This window comes from Apteryx rowi, unplaced genomic scaffold, assembly GCF_003343035.1.
Source record: "Apteryx rowi isolate R43461 unplaced genomic scaffold, aptRow1 scaffold_3, whole genome shotgun sequence".
Classification (NCBI taxonomy): Eukaryota; Metazoa; Chordata; class Aves; order Apterygiformes; family Apterygidae; genus Apteryx; species Apteryx rowi.
The window spans coordinates 8,299,987-8,316,658 of record NW_020449418.1 but is presented as its reverse complement, the minus strand read 5'-3'; the positions used below and the strand labels follow the sequence as shown (position 1 = coordinate 8,316,658).

The window sequence follows — 16,672 nt, the reverse complement described above, 5'->3', positions numbered from 1 at the left end:
CCGGGGCCTGGCTGCCCCCAAGGCTGGGGCTATAGTCCCGGGTGGTTGCCCCTGGGACTAGCGCTATAGGTCCCGGGGACCTGGCTGCCTATGGGGATGCTGCTATAGGTACTGGGGACCTGGCTGCCTAGGGAATGCTCCCATTGGTCCTGGGGACCTGGCTGCCCATGGGGATACTGCTATAGGTACTGGGGRCCTGGCTGCCTRTRGGGATGCTGCTATAGGTACCGGGGGGCTGGCTGGCCATGGGGATGCTGCTATAGGTACCAGGGGGCTGGCTGCGTATGGGGATGCTGCTATAGGTACCRGGGACCTGGCTGCSTATGGGGATGCTGCTATAGGTCACGGAGGCCTGGCTGGCCTTGGGGATGCTGCTATAGGTACCAGGGGGCTGGCTGCATATGGGGATGCTGCCATTGGTCCTGGGGTCCGATTGCCCATGGAGATGCTGCTGTAGGTCCTGGGGGCCTGGCTGGCCATGGGGCTGGCAGTCTGCCACCATGAGGTGCAGGCTTTGAAGCTGTTTGTGAAGAATTTGTGGCTGGCACTGGGCTCTGGAGTGGGTGCTGCTATCACAGTGCAAGCAGACATCAAAGAGAAGCGCTAACGAATTCCCTGTTATCTCTGCCCATTGACAGCTCAATTAGAGCCAGAAAATGCCAAGCAGGAGAAAACAGACACTCTCCTGAGAGGTGAGGGAGGGGGTGTTCGCAGCTGGGGATGGGGTGAGGGGAGGTGTGTGGTGGCTGGGCACAGGGCCCACGTCAGGCAGGACAGCAGCCAGCCCTTCCCTCGACACCTGAGCAGTGATGAAGGCAGCGGGGGCCATGCCAGCACTTGTGCTTGTGCTGCTAACACCGCATGGCTGGCTCCCTGCCACCCAGGAGGCCCCCAACGAAATAGGAAGAGATTCAGCTGGCCCCTGCTCCCTGCCCTGAGCAGCAGCACATGCACTGGCCTGTGTAAACAGGAGCAGAGCCCTGCGGTGGTGTGGGGTGCCCCAAACCAGGGGTGCAGGCAGGGACCTGCAGGCTAGCGAGCAGCCTTTGCACCCTGGGGTGGAGTTGGGTTTGAGACCAAGGGGACAACAGACGCACAGAGGGACCCAGGTYGGAGGCTTCATTCCCCAGCGGGGCACGTCTCCCCCGCAAACACAAAGCTACAGATCCCATTGCTTTTGGGGAAGACCTGCTGCAGCAGGGGTCCAAAGCAGCTCCACCTCCCTCGAGCCCTGCCAGCCCAGGGCAGTGGGACACGCTCTGCCCAGACAGTGCCATAAAGCCAAAGACCCCCCGTCCCACCCCCAGGGGTGTAGTCCCACATGCACACACACGCACRCAGAGGCACATGTGTGTGCGTGCACACAGATACAGGCACACATACGCACGCACACACGCACTCTCGCACACCCATGCGTGTCCCAAGATGCCCCCAAGCCCGGGCCCTGCTTCCCAGCTCCYTCCTGTGCTGAGCGTGTCACCGCGGCGGTGTCACAGCTCACCTCCCCGCCTGGCAGGGTGGCCGTGCCAGTTGCCATGGCAATGTTTCGCCTGTGAAGAGATGCAGTTGCTCTCCCGCACCGTGGGGAAGGGGCCACGCAGCGGGCTGGGGGCTCGGCTGTCCCCGCTGCTGCTGCCGCCCCAGGGCAGCTCCCCCAGGCGCTGCCTGCGTGCCCCCCTGCCTGCCCCCCGCAGTGCTGCCCCAGGAGGGGTCCYTGCGCTGCTCGGCACGGGGGCCTCAGCAGCCCCCCGGGAGCTGCCATTCGGCCGGCTGAGACGGGAAGGAGCAATGGCCAGGGGCCTTGCCCGGGGGGCTGCGACAGCCCCTGGGGCCCTTGGGGCTCAGGCCCTTCTCAGGCTGCAGCAGCCCAGCCCTGGCCAGCCCAGGTCGGGGGGCCGGGGGACCAGCGGGGGCCCGGCAGGGTGAGCCAGGCAGCRGTGGGCTCCGGGCAGCCCCAAGGGGCCGCATGGCCCAGTCGCCCCCGGCAGCACCGGGCTCTGCGCAGGGGAGGGGGCCTGCAGCAACAGGGCTCTGGCCCCTCTGCTCCATCTGCTGAGCCGAGAGGGGCTATTTTTAGGCTGCCTGGCAGCAGAGGCGGGCACCGCTCCCAAGGCGGCTGCAGGAGCTCTCTTTCTTCCCCTGCCTGGGTCCTGCCTGCTCCCAGAGCGACGGGGCTCTGACCTGCCCCACAGACGGACCCCACAGACCTCCCCTCACCCCGACCCATGCTCAGAGCTCAGCCCCTGCCTCACCATCGCTCCCACTGCCGCTTCGCACCATGCCACCCCGCAGCCCCCATCCTGCCAGCTGCACGCTGCTTCTGGCCCCTCGGAGAAGTCAAGGGGCACCTCGGGGCCCCACGCTCAGCCTCACACGGCCAGGGTGCCCATCGTCACCCCATCAGCCRTGCCCAGATCCAGGGCCCTGCTTCAGCCCCGAGCAGCCATGCCCAGCACAGCAGGGATGAGCCGCAGGGACCTGCGCTGGGCACCCTGAGCCTGAGGGGTGTCCCCAGGAGGGACCACCCCATGGGAGCTGCACCCCAGCCCTCCCTGTGCCCCATCAGAGGACACCGATGGGCCAGCTGGGGCCACCTCCCTGCAGCTCCATCCTGCAGCCGCTCCCGGGGGCCCAGCGGGAGCAGAGCCCCCTGCCCAGCCTGCAGCTGCGGGTCCTGGCTGTCATCAGCTCCCGGCTCCAGCTCCGCTTCAAAGGCAGCAGGAGCCAYGGCAGGGCCAGGCCCTGGCAGCTGCTTTGCGCAGCACCGGGGGGACCTTTAATTAATGGGGCCAGGGGGGAGCATGAGCTCAGCCTGCCCGTCCAGGACAACGGTGACATTTGGGAGGCGGGCAGAGAAAGCAGGCCGGTGGCTAGCTGATAACCTTTCCTGGGAGACGCCAGGTGTGTGTGCCGGGGTGGGGGGGACGTCCCCCGCACCGGGAGCTGCTGGGAAATGCTCCAAGCGCCCAACCTGGCCTTTTGCACAGGGCACGGAGCCGCTGCGCCATCAGCCAGAAAGAGCCGGCCCCAAACGGGCCAGCTGGCCCTGCAGCCTGGGCGCCTTGCGGGGCGGGGGGACCCCTCCGTGTCCCTGACCCCTCGGAGCCGGGAGTCCTGGCAAAGCTGGGGGAGCCCCAGCCCTACAGAGACCCCGGAGATCAGGGGTGAGCACGCAGCCAGAGCCTGCTCGGGGGCCGCATCCAGAGAGGCACACGAGGCCGCTTCCYGGCCACTGGCCGTCCTCGTCCTGGTGGCCCCGCAGCCCTCCCAGCTCGCCCCACGCGTGGCAGGGGCTGCCTTTGCAGCCGGGGGACCGCAGCATCAGGTAGCTGGCAGCCCGGCGTGCAAACAGGAGGGCAGGGCGGGAGGAGGTTTCGGAGGCAAGCGCCGGGAATGACGGGCCAGCTTTGGCTGAGACGTCTGCTGGGAAACRGGGCTGCGCAAGGACTGCACCCGTGCTGGAAACGGAGCCGCGCTGGGAGCAGATGTGCCTTTTCACACCTCCCCGCGCTGCCTCCCGGCAGGCTGGCAGGGAACGGCGGTGCAGAGAGGGTCCCGTGCGCCGCAAGAGAAGGGGGCTCGTTCCCGCGCCCTTAGCAGAGGCGTCCCCACGCTGGGACGTGCCCCGCGCGGGGCTGGGGTCAGGGCAGAGGGAGCCGCAGCGAACAGCGCGCCTGTGTGCTCCCAGGATTTACGAGCCGGGGAAGGAGCGGCRGAGTGGCTGGGTTGGCGCCAAGGTGGCCTGAGCCCCGCAGCTGGGCCCGGAGCGCTGCCAGCCGCATTCCTGGGGCTGCGAGACGAGCGGGAGCGTGTGTGGGCTGGGCAGGCGGCCGGGGCGGGCGTGGGGCAAGTGCACCACCGCGGCCGCTGGAGCGCAGCCCGGGCTGGGGGCAGAGCCAGCCCGCAGGGYGCCCGGGCCCCGGCCCGGCTGTGCCCCGCGGTGTCCCCCAGCTGCGCACTGGCCTCGCTCCTCGCCCAGCCGAGCCCAGAGCCCCCTGYGCGCCCCGCGGAGACGCGCTGCAAGCTCTGCCTTGCAACCGGCTGCTCTCTCCGGGGAAGCCGTGATGGGCGCAACAGCTCCGAGAAGGGGGGAGCTGCCCGGGCATCCAGCCCCCCGTCCCGGGGGAATGTCCTCTTACCGTGCTGCCACGGCTGGCCGTCCCCGAGGTGCCCGGTGCAGAAGGGGCTGCCCCCATGGCCCGCCAGGGCCAGCTCCCGGGTTCGGCGCRGTGGCACGGGAGGCAGGCGGCAGCACGGCCTGGTGGCCTCGCTCCCCGGAGTGACAGGCACAAGTGGTGGCCGCCCTGCCAGTGCAGAGTGGGACGGGGATGGGTGCTGGTGCTGGCCCGCGCAGAGAGGACAGAGGGCAGGGGAGAAGGAGGCAAGGGGGGGGCGGCAGGGACGTGCCAGGCAGAGCTCGGCCGAGAAGCAGCCCTGGCTCGCAGAGTGAGCGAGGGGCTCCCCGCCAGCCGGCCTGGCCCCCCCCGTCCATCACGACACCTTCATTACAGCAACTGAGTCACCTCCTGGCAGCGGGGAGTCAGCGCCGGCCCTGGCCTGGCCCAGGACGGCAGAGGCTGCCTCTGCTCCGGATGGCCCCCCCCTTGCTGCACCAGGCGTGGGGCAGGGCTGGAGGTGCTGAGCCCAGCATCCACCTTGCTGCACCCTCCCCAAACCTCCCCGTCCCCAGCTGCAGGGGAGACCCGGGGACAGCAGGCACCCGGGGCAGGGGCGCTCAGCATCGCGCACAGGGCACTGCGCAGGGATGCAGCGTTGTCCCATCGCGCGTACCAGCTCCGTGCATCCCGCCTGCCTCTCCGGCTCCTTTTCCCTGGCCTCTGGCCCATTCCCGGCAGAGACCCCGTTGCAATTAGCCGCGCTGCCTGGCCGCCCTGCCCCAGCCCATCCATCATGGATTAGCTATTTTCTATCAGCGTTTATCTACCGGCAACCTCACTCCTCCTGCGGCAGGCGATGCCTCCAGCGCCCTCCCTCCCGCTACCGGGCAGCCCTGATAACGGGCGGCTCTATCTTATCGTGCTCCCGGCGGTTACACATTAACGGTGCCATCCCCGGGGCTCGGCCTCGCCAGCCGCCCAGAGACGCGGCCGGCCCACCCGAGGGGCAGCGTGGGGCTGGAGCCCACAGCGCACAGCCCTGAGCGCTGCAGGGAGGGCAGGCGGGCAGCCAGGTCCCCGCCACGGCCCCATAGCAGAGGGGTCGCAGTGGGGCTGGGGGGGGGGGGGGGAGCGGTCCCTGCCCCAGCCCGGGGCAAAGGGTGGCTGCTATCGCCTGCCTCCACGGGGCTGTTTGCTCTGTGGCCCATTAACAGCCACCTTATCCGGCGGGATGGGGCCGGGGGCGGCCTGGAGCCCGTTGGCTGGGCCGCGGCATCGATCGCGGGAAGCGAAGGGGGCGCCCCAGATAACCCCGGCAGACAAATGGGTTTCTGATGGGGTCCCTGGCCTCGCGCCCCCCGCCCAGCCCATCTCCCAGGGGATGGGGGAACGCGGCCCCACGGGCCCCGCAGCGCTGCCCGCGCGCCCCACGCTCTGCCTCCGGCTCTTCCCACGCCCTGGGCATGGGCAGCGTGGGGCAGCAGGTCCCTGCCCAAGCCACGCGCCAGTCGCTCGCCACCGCTCAGAGCCCAGCACCCGCCGGCCTGCACCCAGCACCCCGACACGTGGGTGCCCGCACTGCCTGACGGCAACACGCAGCCTCCGGGGCGTCCTGGCTGTCCGCCCCCCCCCGCACCCTAACACCCCGGGGGGGGTCTCCGGGGGGCCCGTGAGGCTGCAAGCAGGGAGGGGTGCCCTGGCCACGCCGATGCTGAGCAGCGTGCAGCGCCGTGCACCTGGGCTCGCGCGCCGCCCCCGTGAGCACGGGCTGGGGGAGCAGAGCGGGAGGGAAAAGCCAGCAGTGGGGTGGCCCCCGGGTCCGGGCAGCCTGGCGTGGGGCCTGGCCGTGGCCCCGGCCGTGGGGCCAGGCCTGGGAGGGCCGGGCACGGTCCCGCCAGCCAGAGCAGATTGGCTGCCAGCGAGGCCTGCGGGCGCCTTTGAAAGCGCGGCGGCGTGGGAGGCGCTAAGGGAGCAGGGCAGCGCCGGGAGCCGACCTCCCTCATCCCGCTCCGGCAGGCACAGCCCCACTGGCTGCAGCTGGCGGCGCGGCGAGCGGGACGGGCAGCGGCGATGCCGCGGGAGGGCAGCGCGACGGCGGCGGCAGCCCTGGGCACGGCGCTGCTGGCGCTGGCGCTGGCGCTGGCGCCGGGCCGGGGGCAGAACTACGACTACTACGGCTGGCAGCCGGAGAGCCAGCCCCACGGGCGCTACTACGGCAGGGAGCCGCAGTGCGTGGACATCCCGGCGGACATGCAGCTCTGCCGCGACGTGGGCTACAAGCGCATGCGGCTGCCCAACCTGCTGGAGCACGAGTCGCTGGGCGAGGTGAAGCAGCAGGCGGGCAGCTGGGTGCCCCTGCTCGCCAAGCAGTGCCACACGGACACCCAGCTCTTCCTCTGCTCGCTCTTCGCCCCCGTCTGCCTCGACCGGCCCATCTACCCCTGCCGCTCGCTCTGCGAGGTGGTGCGCGACTCCTGCGCCCCCGTCATGGAGTCCTACGGCTTCCCCTGGCCCGACATGCTGCACTGCGCCAAGTTCCCCTTCGACCACGACCTCTGCATCACCGTGCAGTTCGGGAACAGGCAGGCCACCCCGCCGCCAGGTAAGCCAGCTCGCGAGCGCCCCTCGCCGCCCGCACGGGCGACCCGGGGCTGGGGGGAGAGCAGAGCACCAGGGCCAGGGTCAGGAGCAGGCACTGAGGGTCACGACACCCTTCAACCTGGTGCCACCTTCGCTGCTGCTGCTGCTCGCCCCCGTGTGTCGGCAGCCGGACGGGCGGCAGGCACGGGGACGCCACCCCGCAAAGCACTCCGCATCGCCCGGCATCACCCTGGCACAGCTGCCCAGGGAGCAGAGGGGTGCTGGCGCCGCTCCTGGCGGGTCCCCGCTGAGCCGGCCCCGGGGCCAGACCTCGGCAGCGGGGCCACTCTGACGCTGGCTGAGCTCTCCCCGCAGTGTCCAAGATCTGCACCCAGTGCGAGATGGAGCACAAGGCGGACGGCATGATGGAGCAGATGTGCTCCAGTGACTTCGGTGAGTGCTGGGGTCCCCTTCCCGGCCCCCAGGAGGAGGGGGTTCCCGACAGCCCCACTAGCCCCCAGGGCAGCCCAGATGGGGAGGGACGGCCAGAGAAACAGTGACACAGTTGTCCAGGGACAGCCCCATGGGGACCCCTCAGCCGCTCCCTTGATCCCTGAGGGTGGGAGATGAGGTGCAGCACAGGACGCTGGGTGGGACGGGCAGAACTGAACATTTGGGAGGGTCACCGGGGGCCTCTTCTGCCCCCCCAGCAGCCTTTTTCTCTCTCCACCTTCCCCAGAGACCCCCCTTCTAGCCCCCCCCCCCAAGGGACTGATTGCACCCTGTCCTGCAGAGGCCCCTGGCACTAACCCCACAGCACCCCCGGCAGTGCCCCATGGCAGTGTCCCCCCAGCAATGCCCCCAGCAGTGCCCCATGGCAGTACCCCATGGCTGTCCCACAGTGGTGAAGATGCGCATCAAGGAGATGACGGAGGAGAACGGGGAGCGGCGCCTCGTGGCCGCCCAGAAGAAGAAGGTGCTGAAGCTGGGCCCGCTCAAGCGCAAGGACACCAAGAAGATGGTGCTGCACATGAGGAACGTGGGCGCCTGCCCCTGCCCCCAGCTCGACAGCCTCAGCGGCAGCTTCCTGGTGATGGGCCGCAAGGCGGGCGGGCGCCTGCTCCTCCTCGCCGTCTACCCCTGGCAGAAGCACAACAAGGAGATGAAGTTCGCCGTCAAGTTCATGTTCTCCTACCCCTGCCCGCTGTACCACCCCCTGCTCTATGGGGCCGGGCAGCGCTAGGGCCCTGCCTGCCCCATCCCAGGACTCCTGCCCTCACTGATGGAGCCAGAGCACCGACCCTGCTCTGCACCCCTGGGACCCTTGGCTGCACCTAGGACCCCTGGCTGCACCCCTGGGACCCCTGCTCTTCACCCCTGGGATTCCTGGCTGCATTTGTGGGAGCCTTGATCTGCACCTGGACCCCCACCCGTGCCTGAGAGCCCTGCTCTGCACCCTTGGGACCCCTGCCCACGACCGGGAGCTTTGGCTGCACCCAGGACCCTCGACCCACATCCTTGAGAGCCCGGCTCTGCACCAGAGACACTTGGCTGCCCCTGACACCCCTGGGTCCCCTGCCCTGCACCCTGATGGCCTGCCCCAAGCCCTCAGCCTTCCCAAATTCCCACTCCAGACCCCTGAGCATCCCATGCCCCCCACAACAGAGCTCACCCTGGATCATCCCATCTTCACAGGGACCCCTCCAGCCAAGGCAGGTCCCTCCTGCCCCACTGTGCCACCCACCCCCAGGCCCCAAGACCAATTATGGGGAGCAGCACCAGCCCCAGGGCCCCTGGTTGGGGACAGCCCTGCTCCCCTCCCACCACAGGGCTGGGGCTGAGCCCCTGCAGACAGCGCAGGGTGCAGACCCACGGAAACGCCTCTGGCCCCTGCCGGGGCTCACCCTCCCCTCCCTCCTGCCCCGCACAGCTCACGCAGGCCACGGCAAGGCAGGCTCACCCCCAAACCCCCCCAGGGCAGCCCCACGGTGCCCCCCCTCCACATCCGCTGGCAGTGCCCCAGCCAGGCGCCCCGGCCCTGCCGCCCCAGCGCACAGCACCGCGCGCTGCAGTAAATTATTCTGCCTCGGAGGAGACCCGTGTCCGGCTCCCTGTGGTTCTTGGGCAAACGCCCCTCCAGGCTCCCTTCCTGGGGCCGGGAAGGGTGCGAGGGGGGGCCTAGCCTGGGGGGCTGAGCGGGGGGAGCCCAGAGAGTGGGGCGGCACTGGGGCCCAGCCCTCATCCTGCTCCCAGCACCATGCCCAGAGCCCAAGGCTGGGCAGCGCGGTCAAGCCGAGGGGCCCAGCAGCCACAGGCGTCACTGGTCCTTGGAGGGTGTTTGCAAGGGGAAAAGCTTCCCTGCCACCTCTCCAGCCCCTGGGGCATCTCAGGGAGCTGGGGGGGGGGGCGGAAAGATGGGGGGCAAGGGAAAGGGCTGTCACTGGCAGGCGGAGACACACACAGCAAGGCTGGCGGTGCTGACCCCAGCCAGGGGCATCCTCCATCCTTCATCTGCCCCAACCGAGAGCCTCGGGTGGAGGCAGCTCCCAGCCAGCCCCCCCACACCCCAGGGTGCCCCATGGGCGCCCCAGGGACACCTCCACCACCTGCGCCCTGCAGCGCGGGGGCTCGGGCAGCCCTCGGCACCCGGGCTGGCCCCTCCGCCGGCAGCAGCGTGCTGCGCTCTGGCCTCTGCTCCCCGGGTCCTGGAGCAGGGGCTGCCTCTGCCCCGAGGCCGCCCCCCACGGCGGCTCTGGCAGGAGCCCTCCCCGCAGCCGGGGCAGGCGAGGGGGCCAGCCCGCCTGCCCCCGTCCCGATCCGGCCCTGTTTACCCAGCGCATTCTTGAGACGGCTGCGTCACAGCGCGTCCCGACGGGTTATCCAGGCACGAACGCGGCCGCCGGGATATTTACCCGGCGCCTGGCTGCCTCACACTGCAGCCTCTCATAGGAGCCGGCCCTGCCGGAGGGGAGGCTCCCGGGACGAGAGGGCAGCTCGGGCTGCGGGGCATCTGCGCTCGGGGTCCTCCCGCACGCTCCCAGCCAGCCCCTGAGGCCTCCTCACCTGCCCCACGGCAGGGAAGACCCCTACTCATAGCACTCGGGCCCAGCCTCAGCCCCAACAGCCCCCCCAACCCGCTGACTCCTCTTTTGGGCTGCCCCACACATCCTCTGCCTTAGGGCAAGCACAGCCACCGAGCATGTGGCAGACAGGGGGGGGAAAAGGACTGAAGAAAGGGGCTTGGGGGCATTTACATCTCCCTCCAGCCAGCAAGGCCGCACGCCCGCCCCATAGCCCAGCAAGGGACCTGGGGCAGCCAACCCCATGACGTCCTTACGAAGCCAGTACGCAGCCTCCAGGCCTTCCTCGCCGCTGGGCGCCAGCCTCCACCTTGCAGTGCAAAGTGCAGGAGAACTGGGGTTTTCTGCCCCCATCACTTACACCGCTTTATTATAAAACTTTCAGGATGCAAATAAAATCCCAGCTCCCGCAGCTCGAGTGCATCTGTCGCCCTTTGCATTGTGCGTCATTAACAGCTTTCTAAAGCGCTTTTGAATGCGATGTCTATGAACGTCTATCTCCCCAGGTGCCTTCTCTAGAAGACAAGTGACTTCTCTCTGCCTCCTACCGTTAGGCGTCTGAGCCCACGGCCAGGAGCAGCGCTCAGGGCAGGGCCCGGCCCAGCAGTCCAGGGCTGTCCCACGCAGATGGGGCACACAGACGCAGCAGGGACAGCCAGCCCCTTCCCAGCCCGGTGGATGCCGAGGCCGTGGGGGTGCTGGGCAATGCCAGGCAGCTGGAGGGCCCCGGCCCCCCCCGGCAGGGCGATGGCAGCAGCTGGCTGGCAGGGACCCAGGCTGGGGCCGTTCCCAGCCGGGCAGCAGCCAGGGTCACATTCCAGGGATAGCTGGGAGCTTTGCTGTTCACGCAGCGAAAGGTCACCCTTGTGAGCACAGGCAGCTGCCGGGACCACCGCCTGGGCCAGGCAGGGGAAGAAGCAGCCCTGGGGAGGCACAGAGCAAGCCCAGCAGCTCCCACCAGAGCCGGGCTGCTCCCCGGTCCCGGCCCAGCAGGATGAGGCCCTTGTACTGCCAAGAACAGGCAGCTCCACACAGCCCCAAGCCCAGGGGCAGACAAGGCCACAGTATGACAGATGAAAACCCCAATAAGCAAGGGGACCTGGTGGCAGTCACCGCCACCGTAGCTGCACCCGGCTGCCTTCTCCACAGACACAGTGCCTGGGGTCCCAGGGGCTCCCCCCAGTACTGTGCAACACCCCCATCCTTCCTTGCAGCACTACCAGCATCACCCACACAGCCGAGGGAACAGGGCACTGCAGCCTCCGCCTGGTGGACAGGTCACAGCTGGGGTGGACGCAGCCACTGAACAGTCCCCAGAGCAAGGGGCAGAGAAATGGACCTAAACCAGGGACGCCAGCATGGCCAGTGCTGCCCCTGTCCTGACAGCACCTAATACCCCATCCCTGCTCCACCTGCACCCATCATCCCACCCAGGGCAGCAGTATAGACGGTACCATCTCCTATGCGCCGCAGACGCAGAGGTGCCGGGGGGGTCTGGTAACAGGGCAGCTTTCACTGGGGCAAGACAAGAGCCAAATGATGACAAGAAATTTATTGGTTGTTCTCTATATACACTTATATATTAATCTGTAGTAGAAAGCAGCAGTCACTAAGTACACAGAGCAGCCCAACTCGCACCTCTCTCACTACAGCTACCCAGCCGCACAGCCGAGCCCCAGGTTTACCCTCTCCGCACCTCTGCTACAGCTAAAAATGGGGGGAGGAAAGACTAGACCTGGATACGATGAGGCTGAGGAGCACAGGAGGGCCTAGAGCTAGCGGAACTCAGCTGAGTCAGGACCAAGGACATCTCTTGGGGACGCAGGCAGAGCTCAGACTTGATCCCAAAAATACAGTCACCTAGCACAGTGCTCAGAAAAGTAGGGACAGAGCCCCGAGGTTGTTCTGCTCCCATCCAGGAGATGGAGGTAGGACCCGAAGTGGGAAGGATGGCTCCTCTACCACTGAGCTGGGCCACACGGCCTGGGCCGCACCTAGCAGGGCGCAGCCTGCGCTGGGGTGCCCAGGGCTTGGAGCAGCACTGAGCAGCTGCCGGGGGGCAGCCGAGGGCAGGCGATGGGTGCACGGCTGTGGGCAATGCTCCGTTTCGACCCAGCTGCTGTGGCAAATGTTGTGCAGCAAGGAGATCTGGTCTGCCTCCCCGACCACACTGGCAGGGGGAGCAACAAGTGCAAGTGTCCTCTGGCAGGGTGATGCCAAGCTGGCAACCAAGTGACCGAGGCCCCCAGCAACAAGGGCGGTGTTCCCACCACCCATGAGGCAGTACAGGACCCACATCAGGCAGCACAGGGCCCGCAGGCTGGCTGGGCCTGTTCTGGTCACTTGATGAGCACCTGGTTGCACAGAGCGCACACAAAAACTGTCTCCCGCTGAGCCTCTGGGGCTGGAAAGAAAAGCAGCTGTCAGAGACCCCCCCCTTTCCCCAGCACATCACCCACCAAGGGCACGGAGCTGCTCCGAGAGCTACACAACCATCAATGCTCTGCCCCGGGCCAGGCTACACTGGGCAGGTCCTGCCCACACTCCCCATCAGCGCAGGGGCAAATCCAGGCAGCAGACAGCACAGGTCAGAGCAGGAAGGCTCTGTCCTCCACCTTCCACTCACCTGTGGCTCCCATCACAGCCTTGGGGACTTTGAAGGAGCAACACCTGGAGCAGAAGCTGTTCCCACAGTTACTGCAGCTCCGCTGTGGATAGAGACAGGGGTGAGACACTATGAGCAGCACTGGGAGCTGATGGGCCTGCTCCCAGCCCTCCCTGAGAAACACCACTGCCAGCAACACGCCCTGCAGAAGGGGAGAGTGGCTGCAATCCCTGTAGCAATAACAGGGGCAGTTTGCCAGAGACACCTGGACAAACCGATTGACACTGGATCTGCATGCAGGTGTGCTCATAACCTGTGCCCAGCCTGGGACCACAGGCTCGGGGACAAATACATCCATCACTTCTTATGCTGTAACCCAATACAATGGAGGGATGCAAGCTCAAGAGAGTCTCAAACACATATCAGACTGAGTCAGGAGGAAGGGGAGGGGGCCATGAGTCCGGAGAACAGGGGGCAGCAGCAAGACAGCAATGTGCGTCTGCAGGGGACAAAAGACACATCCTTCTCCAGACCAGGGGAACGTGCAGCAAGCACCCTGCCCAAGGGCTCAGACCAGACGAGGGTAGCCTTTGCTGCTCCAGTCACACACAGTGTGGTGGCATTGAGTTTTGTTCCCACTTCAGCACGAGCCCACAAGCAAACCCACGCTCTGCTTTCACTGGAAAGCCCCCACGTCACAGGAGCTGGGCTAACCAGTGCACAGGAGCAGGTGCTGTGTGTGAAGCAGTGCACACACGCAACACGGAAGAGTCTGCCCCCAGAGCAGGGCCTTGCGCCCAGGCTGCACGCTGCCAGCACACACAGGGTCACAGCAAAATGCGCAGAGGCTCCATAGCACAAGGGATCCCTGACACCATCAGGCATGTGACAACACCCAGCACTTAGCTGAGGTCACCCACTGCTGGGCTGTGGCAGATGCTGGCCTGCGCCCAGGCACCAGAGCTGCAGGAAAAAGCAAGGGCAAACCAGACACACAAACCCTCTGTTCCACTGCAGGCAGCGAGCTGGGGCAGGAGAAGCCAAAGACTCACCCTCTTCTTGAGCACAGAGAAGGTGGCTGCACAACCCGTGCAGTTCCCTGGAAGAGACAGAGGAGAGATCAGGCAGGGCTCTGCTGCCTGGGACGAGCGAGAGGCACGGGAACAGCCACGCCTGTAGTAAAGGCTCGGCTCAGAGACCAGGCTGCTGCATCCCCTCCAGCCCTGTGAACATACTCCCCACGGAGGGGGGTCTTGCTGGAGGGGCCAGCCCAGCCCCAGCAGGTCCCACGCCACTCTGGCCTTTCCCAGTTCAGTGACCCCCACGCTGTTCATCTCCCCCAAGCAGCACCCGCTCCCAGCCTTACCAAAGTTGTTGCTGGGGTAGCGCTTGCGCAGGCGCTCAGTCAGCCGTGACACCTTGCTGCGAATCACCTCATTTTTGCTCATAAAACCGTTGTCTGGGAGGCTGAGGTCAAACTCCGACGAACACTGAGAGCTCTCGTCATCCTCCTGCAGAGAGGAGGGCCAGCTGAGCGTGGAGGGGTGGCTGGGGGCACTGCCCGGGGGGCGGAAGGGCAGCCTGGCCCAGAGGCACGTGCCAAGCCAGCAGGATACTCCACCTGGCATTGCCACAAGCCATGGCAGGCAGAGGCTGCCAGCTGTGGCTGGGAGGAGATGTCCCTCTCGCACACCGTGGCAGGGCAGTACTCACCATGACCAGCAGCTGGTTCTCCTTCTCCCGCAGCGTGGGACAGAGAGGACAGGCAGTAGAGAGGGAGACAGACTGCAGAGGTGCCCAGCCCCACACCCATTTCCCTGGGCACCCAGCCCACCCTGGCCAGCCAGCTCCCCGCAGGGCCAGGACACCCCCGTGCTTGCCCCTTCCCCGCAGGGCTCTGCTCTCTCCACCTCAGTTGCCCAGCAGGCGCAACCCACCCCCGCCAGGCTCAAACCTCAATAGCATCCTTGAACTCTTCATCAGGCTCTGCCTCCTCAGCCTCCTCCACGCTGCCAGGGGTAAGGTCCTGCAAGAGATTCACAGAGCTAGTCCCGCTGTATCCTCAGCTCTGTCCAAAGAAGGGCCCACGCTCCCAGGACAGGTACCAGAGCGAGGGACCAGTCCCCCAGCAGCCCCATAAGAAGGTTATCAGGCCCAGACAGCAGGGTGAGCCCTCTCCTCCCCAGCTGAGTCCAAACACATGGCAGAAGGACTAAGCCAGACCACCAGCTTAGCAGGGCAGCCCCTTGGCAACACAGGATGGGCTCCACGGCAGGACAAACATGTTTTCAGCAAAGCAGGCAGCTGGAAGGAGCTTGTGGGCAGAGGGACATAGCCACAAGCTCAGCCCTGGGGCCTGGCTGTGCCTCCCACCCCACAGCTCCCCCCACCCTGCCCCCTCTCACCTCCGTGCTGGTGGGTGTGGGGGTCCGATCCAGCGGGGCAGCAGCTGGCAGAGGTTCAGCAGGCTCTGGTGTGTTCTCAAGAGGTTTGGTGCCCAGACACTGCTCGATCGAGGCCTTCAGCTCCAGTATCACTGATAAGAAGGGGATAGGGCTGGAGAGAGGTGGCACTTACCTTTCCCCAGCTGCTCCACACAATAGTTGGCTGCTAGAGCCAATCTCCAGGGCCTGAGGCAGGCTGTGCTCCCTGACCATCGGGGCATAGAAATGTCGGCTCACACACAAAGGTTAGGCCAGCTGCCAAGCTGGGAACAGGAAGGAATTCCACACCTGCCCCAGCTCAGACTGGGAAGAAGGGGCACACTGGGCACAGCTTAGTCTCACAGACCGGCTAGGATCTCACCCAACTCTCCTCCAACACGGGCCACAGAACAAGAAGTGCTTCCAGCTCTTCTCTTCCCCTCCCACAGCACATTTCCAGGCCAGTGCCATGCATTTGCCACAGGCACTGAGAGCGTTTCAAGGCCTGCGGTGGCTCAGAGGCGCTCTGCACAAACAGGGGCAGGCACAGAGAGGGGTGGCGAGGCTCGCACACAGGCTGTGCTGCCAGGTCCCAGTTTGCCACAGCGCAGAGGGCAGCGGTCTGCCAGGAAGGAGCACCCAGGCCAGGCCAGCCATGAGGAGAGAGCGCCGCCTCTCACAGCTCAGGGCCCAGACTCCCTTCACCCACCGTGTTGCCCTCTGGCTGGTCTGGGCCCCGCAGTCAAGGCTGGCATGGGACACTGGGCTCGGGCAAGGGCAGCATCCCTAGCTTCACAGGGCCTTTCCCCATCCCATCCCACACAGGCCAGCGGGCACCTTCAGGGAAGGCTCTTACCGTGGTAGAACCGGGCATTGCCCAGGAAGAGGGTGCTGTTGAGGATGGCCAAGACCCAGCAGAGGGGCAGCAGGTACAGGACGCATACAGAGCCCAGCAGCACCCCGTAGAACCTGGGAAGGGGCAGCAAGACAGAGGGGTCAAGATGGGGCAGCCCACCAGCCTCACCCCACAGCACGAACCCCCCCCTCCCGCCAGTCAGGCACACCCCCTCCTTCACCTGGTCCTCCGCCTGCTCTCTCCACATACCAAACGCATTAATTGCGGCTCCGCAGGCCCTCTTCCCCCCAAGCCCACCCTGTGGGCCCAGTACGGTACACCTGACCCAGAGCTACTCACTGGGAAGAGACAGTGGGGTTCTCCCAGTACAGCACACGATACACTGCCTCGCAGCTGCAGCACATCCCACTCAGGAACGCCTCCAGCTGGATGAGGCTACAAGCGAGACCACAGAGTCAAAAAGGGCCCCAAACACACCCCCGCAGTGCCCCTGCACATACGCTTTGCAGCAGCCAGGTGAGCACAGATCCAGGCCCCCGGCATCCATGGAAAAGGCTTCCTGGCCCCGGGGAAGGAGAGGCCCCAGGCGGGGGCCAGGATACTGGACACTTACAAGCCCTTGACTTGGGCGACGGCCTCCTGCCGCGAGAGCTGCACCTTGCGCAGGTCCTCGCGGCGGACGCTGTGGTACTTCCTGCGCACCAGCTCGGGCTCCGAGGGCCGCGCACGGCACGTCTCCTGCAGGTAGCCCAGCAGGGCCGGCACCAGGACGAGCAGGGCGAGCACCGAGTACCAGGCGGCTGGAAGAGCCGGGAGCCCGTCAGCCAGGGGCCGCGGCCCTCTCCCGGGGGAGAGGGGGCCCCGCTCCCACCTTGGTCCAGCGTGAGCAGCAGGAAGTTGAGGCCCAGGCAGACGAGCAGGGAGCACAGCGGCCGCTGCCACCTGCGGAGCGGAGCCGAGGCGGGGTTAGGCGCAGGCGGCCGCGGCCCCGGCCCCGGTCCCAGACCCGG

At 66.8% G+C, this 16,672-nt stretch overlaps 3 protein-coding genes across 3 annotated transcripts in view; 1 reads left to right on the top strand and 2 right to left on the bottom strand.

Moving 5' to 3' along the window:
- Positions 1 to 4,198, bottom strand: part of GOLGA7B (golgin A7 family member B) — a 7,945-nt gene extending 3,747 nt beyond the window's left edge. The window contains exon 1 of the mRNA XM_026069754.1: positions 4,140 to 4,198. Coding sequence (XP_025925539.1) covers positions 4,140 to 4,196 — 57 coding nt within the window. The 5' untranslated portion in view covers positions 4,197 to 4,198. The remainder of the gene's footprint in view (positions 1 to 4,139) is intronic.
- Positions 4,199 to 6,183: 1,985 nt separating this feature from the next.
- SFRP5 (secreted frizzled related protein 5) lies at positions 6,184 to 7,976 on the top strand. The gene is made up of 3 exons (XM_026069753.1): positions 6,184 to 6,720; positions 7,074 to 7,151; positions 7,601 to 7,976. Exons 1-3 carry the CDS (start codon positions 6,189 to 6,191, stop codon positions 7,939 to 7,941), a joined length of 951 nt encoding a protein of 316 aa, XP_025925538.1. The 5' UTR covers positions 6,184 to 6,188; the 3' UTR covers positions 7,942 to 7,976.
- A 3,337-nt stretch (positions 7,977 to 11,313) lies between these two features.
- Positions 11,314 to 16,666, bottom strand: ZFYVE27 (zinc finger FYVE-type containing 27; the record flags this gene model as incomplete). The annotated part of the gene is made up of 11 exons (XM_026069851.1): positions 11,314 to 12,182; positions 12,405 to 12,486; positions 13,436 to 13,482; positions 13,750 to 13,894; positions 14,097 to 14,117; positions 14,338 to 14,409; positions 14,789 to 14,919; positions 15,663 to 15,775; positions 16,002 to 16,097; positions 16,276 to 16,462; positions 16,534 to 16,666. Coding segments are annotated over 11 exons (1,092 nt in total), but the record flags the coding sequence as incomplete, so codon positions are not given.
- Between the last annotated feature and the right edge of the window lie 6 nt (positions 16,667 to 16,672).

Bases quoted from the DNA above. Each gene is read 5' to 3' on its own strand.
- SFRP5 (XM_026069753.1), top strand. From the start codon at position 6,189: ATGCCGCGGGAGGGCAGCGCGACGGCGGCGGCAGCCCTGGGCACGGCG. The intron at 6,721-7,073 runs GTAAGCCAGCTC...CTCTCCCCGCAG, and splicing joins GCAGGCCACCCCGCCGCCAG to TGTCCAAGATCTGCACCCAG. The intron at 7,152-7,600 runs GTGAGTGCTGGG...GCTGTCCCACAG, and splicing joins GATGTGCTCCAGTGACTTCG to TGGTGAAGATGCGCATCAAG.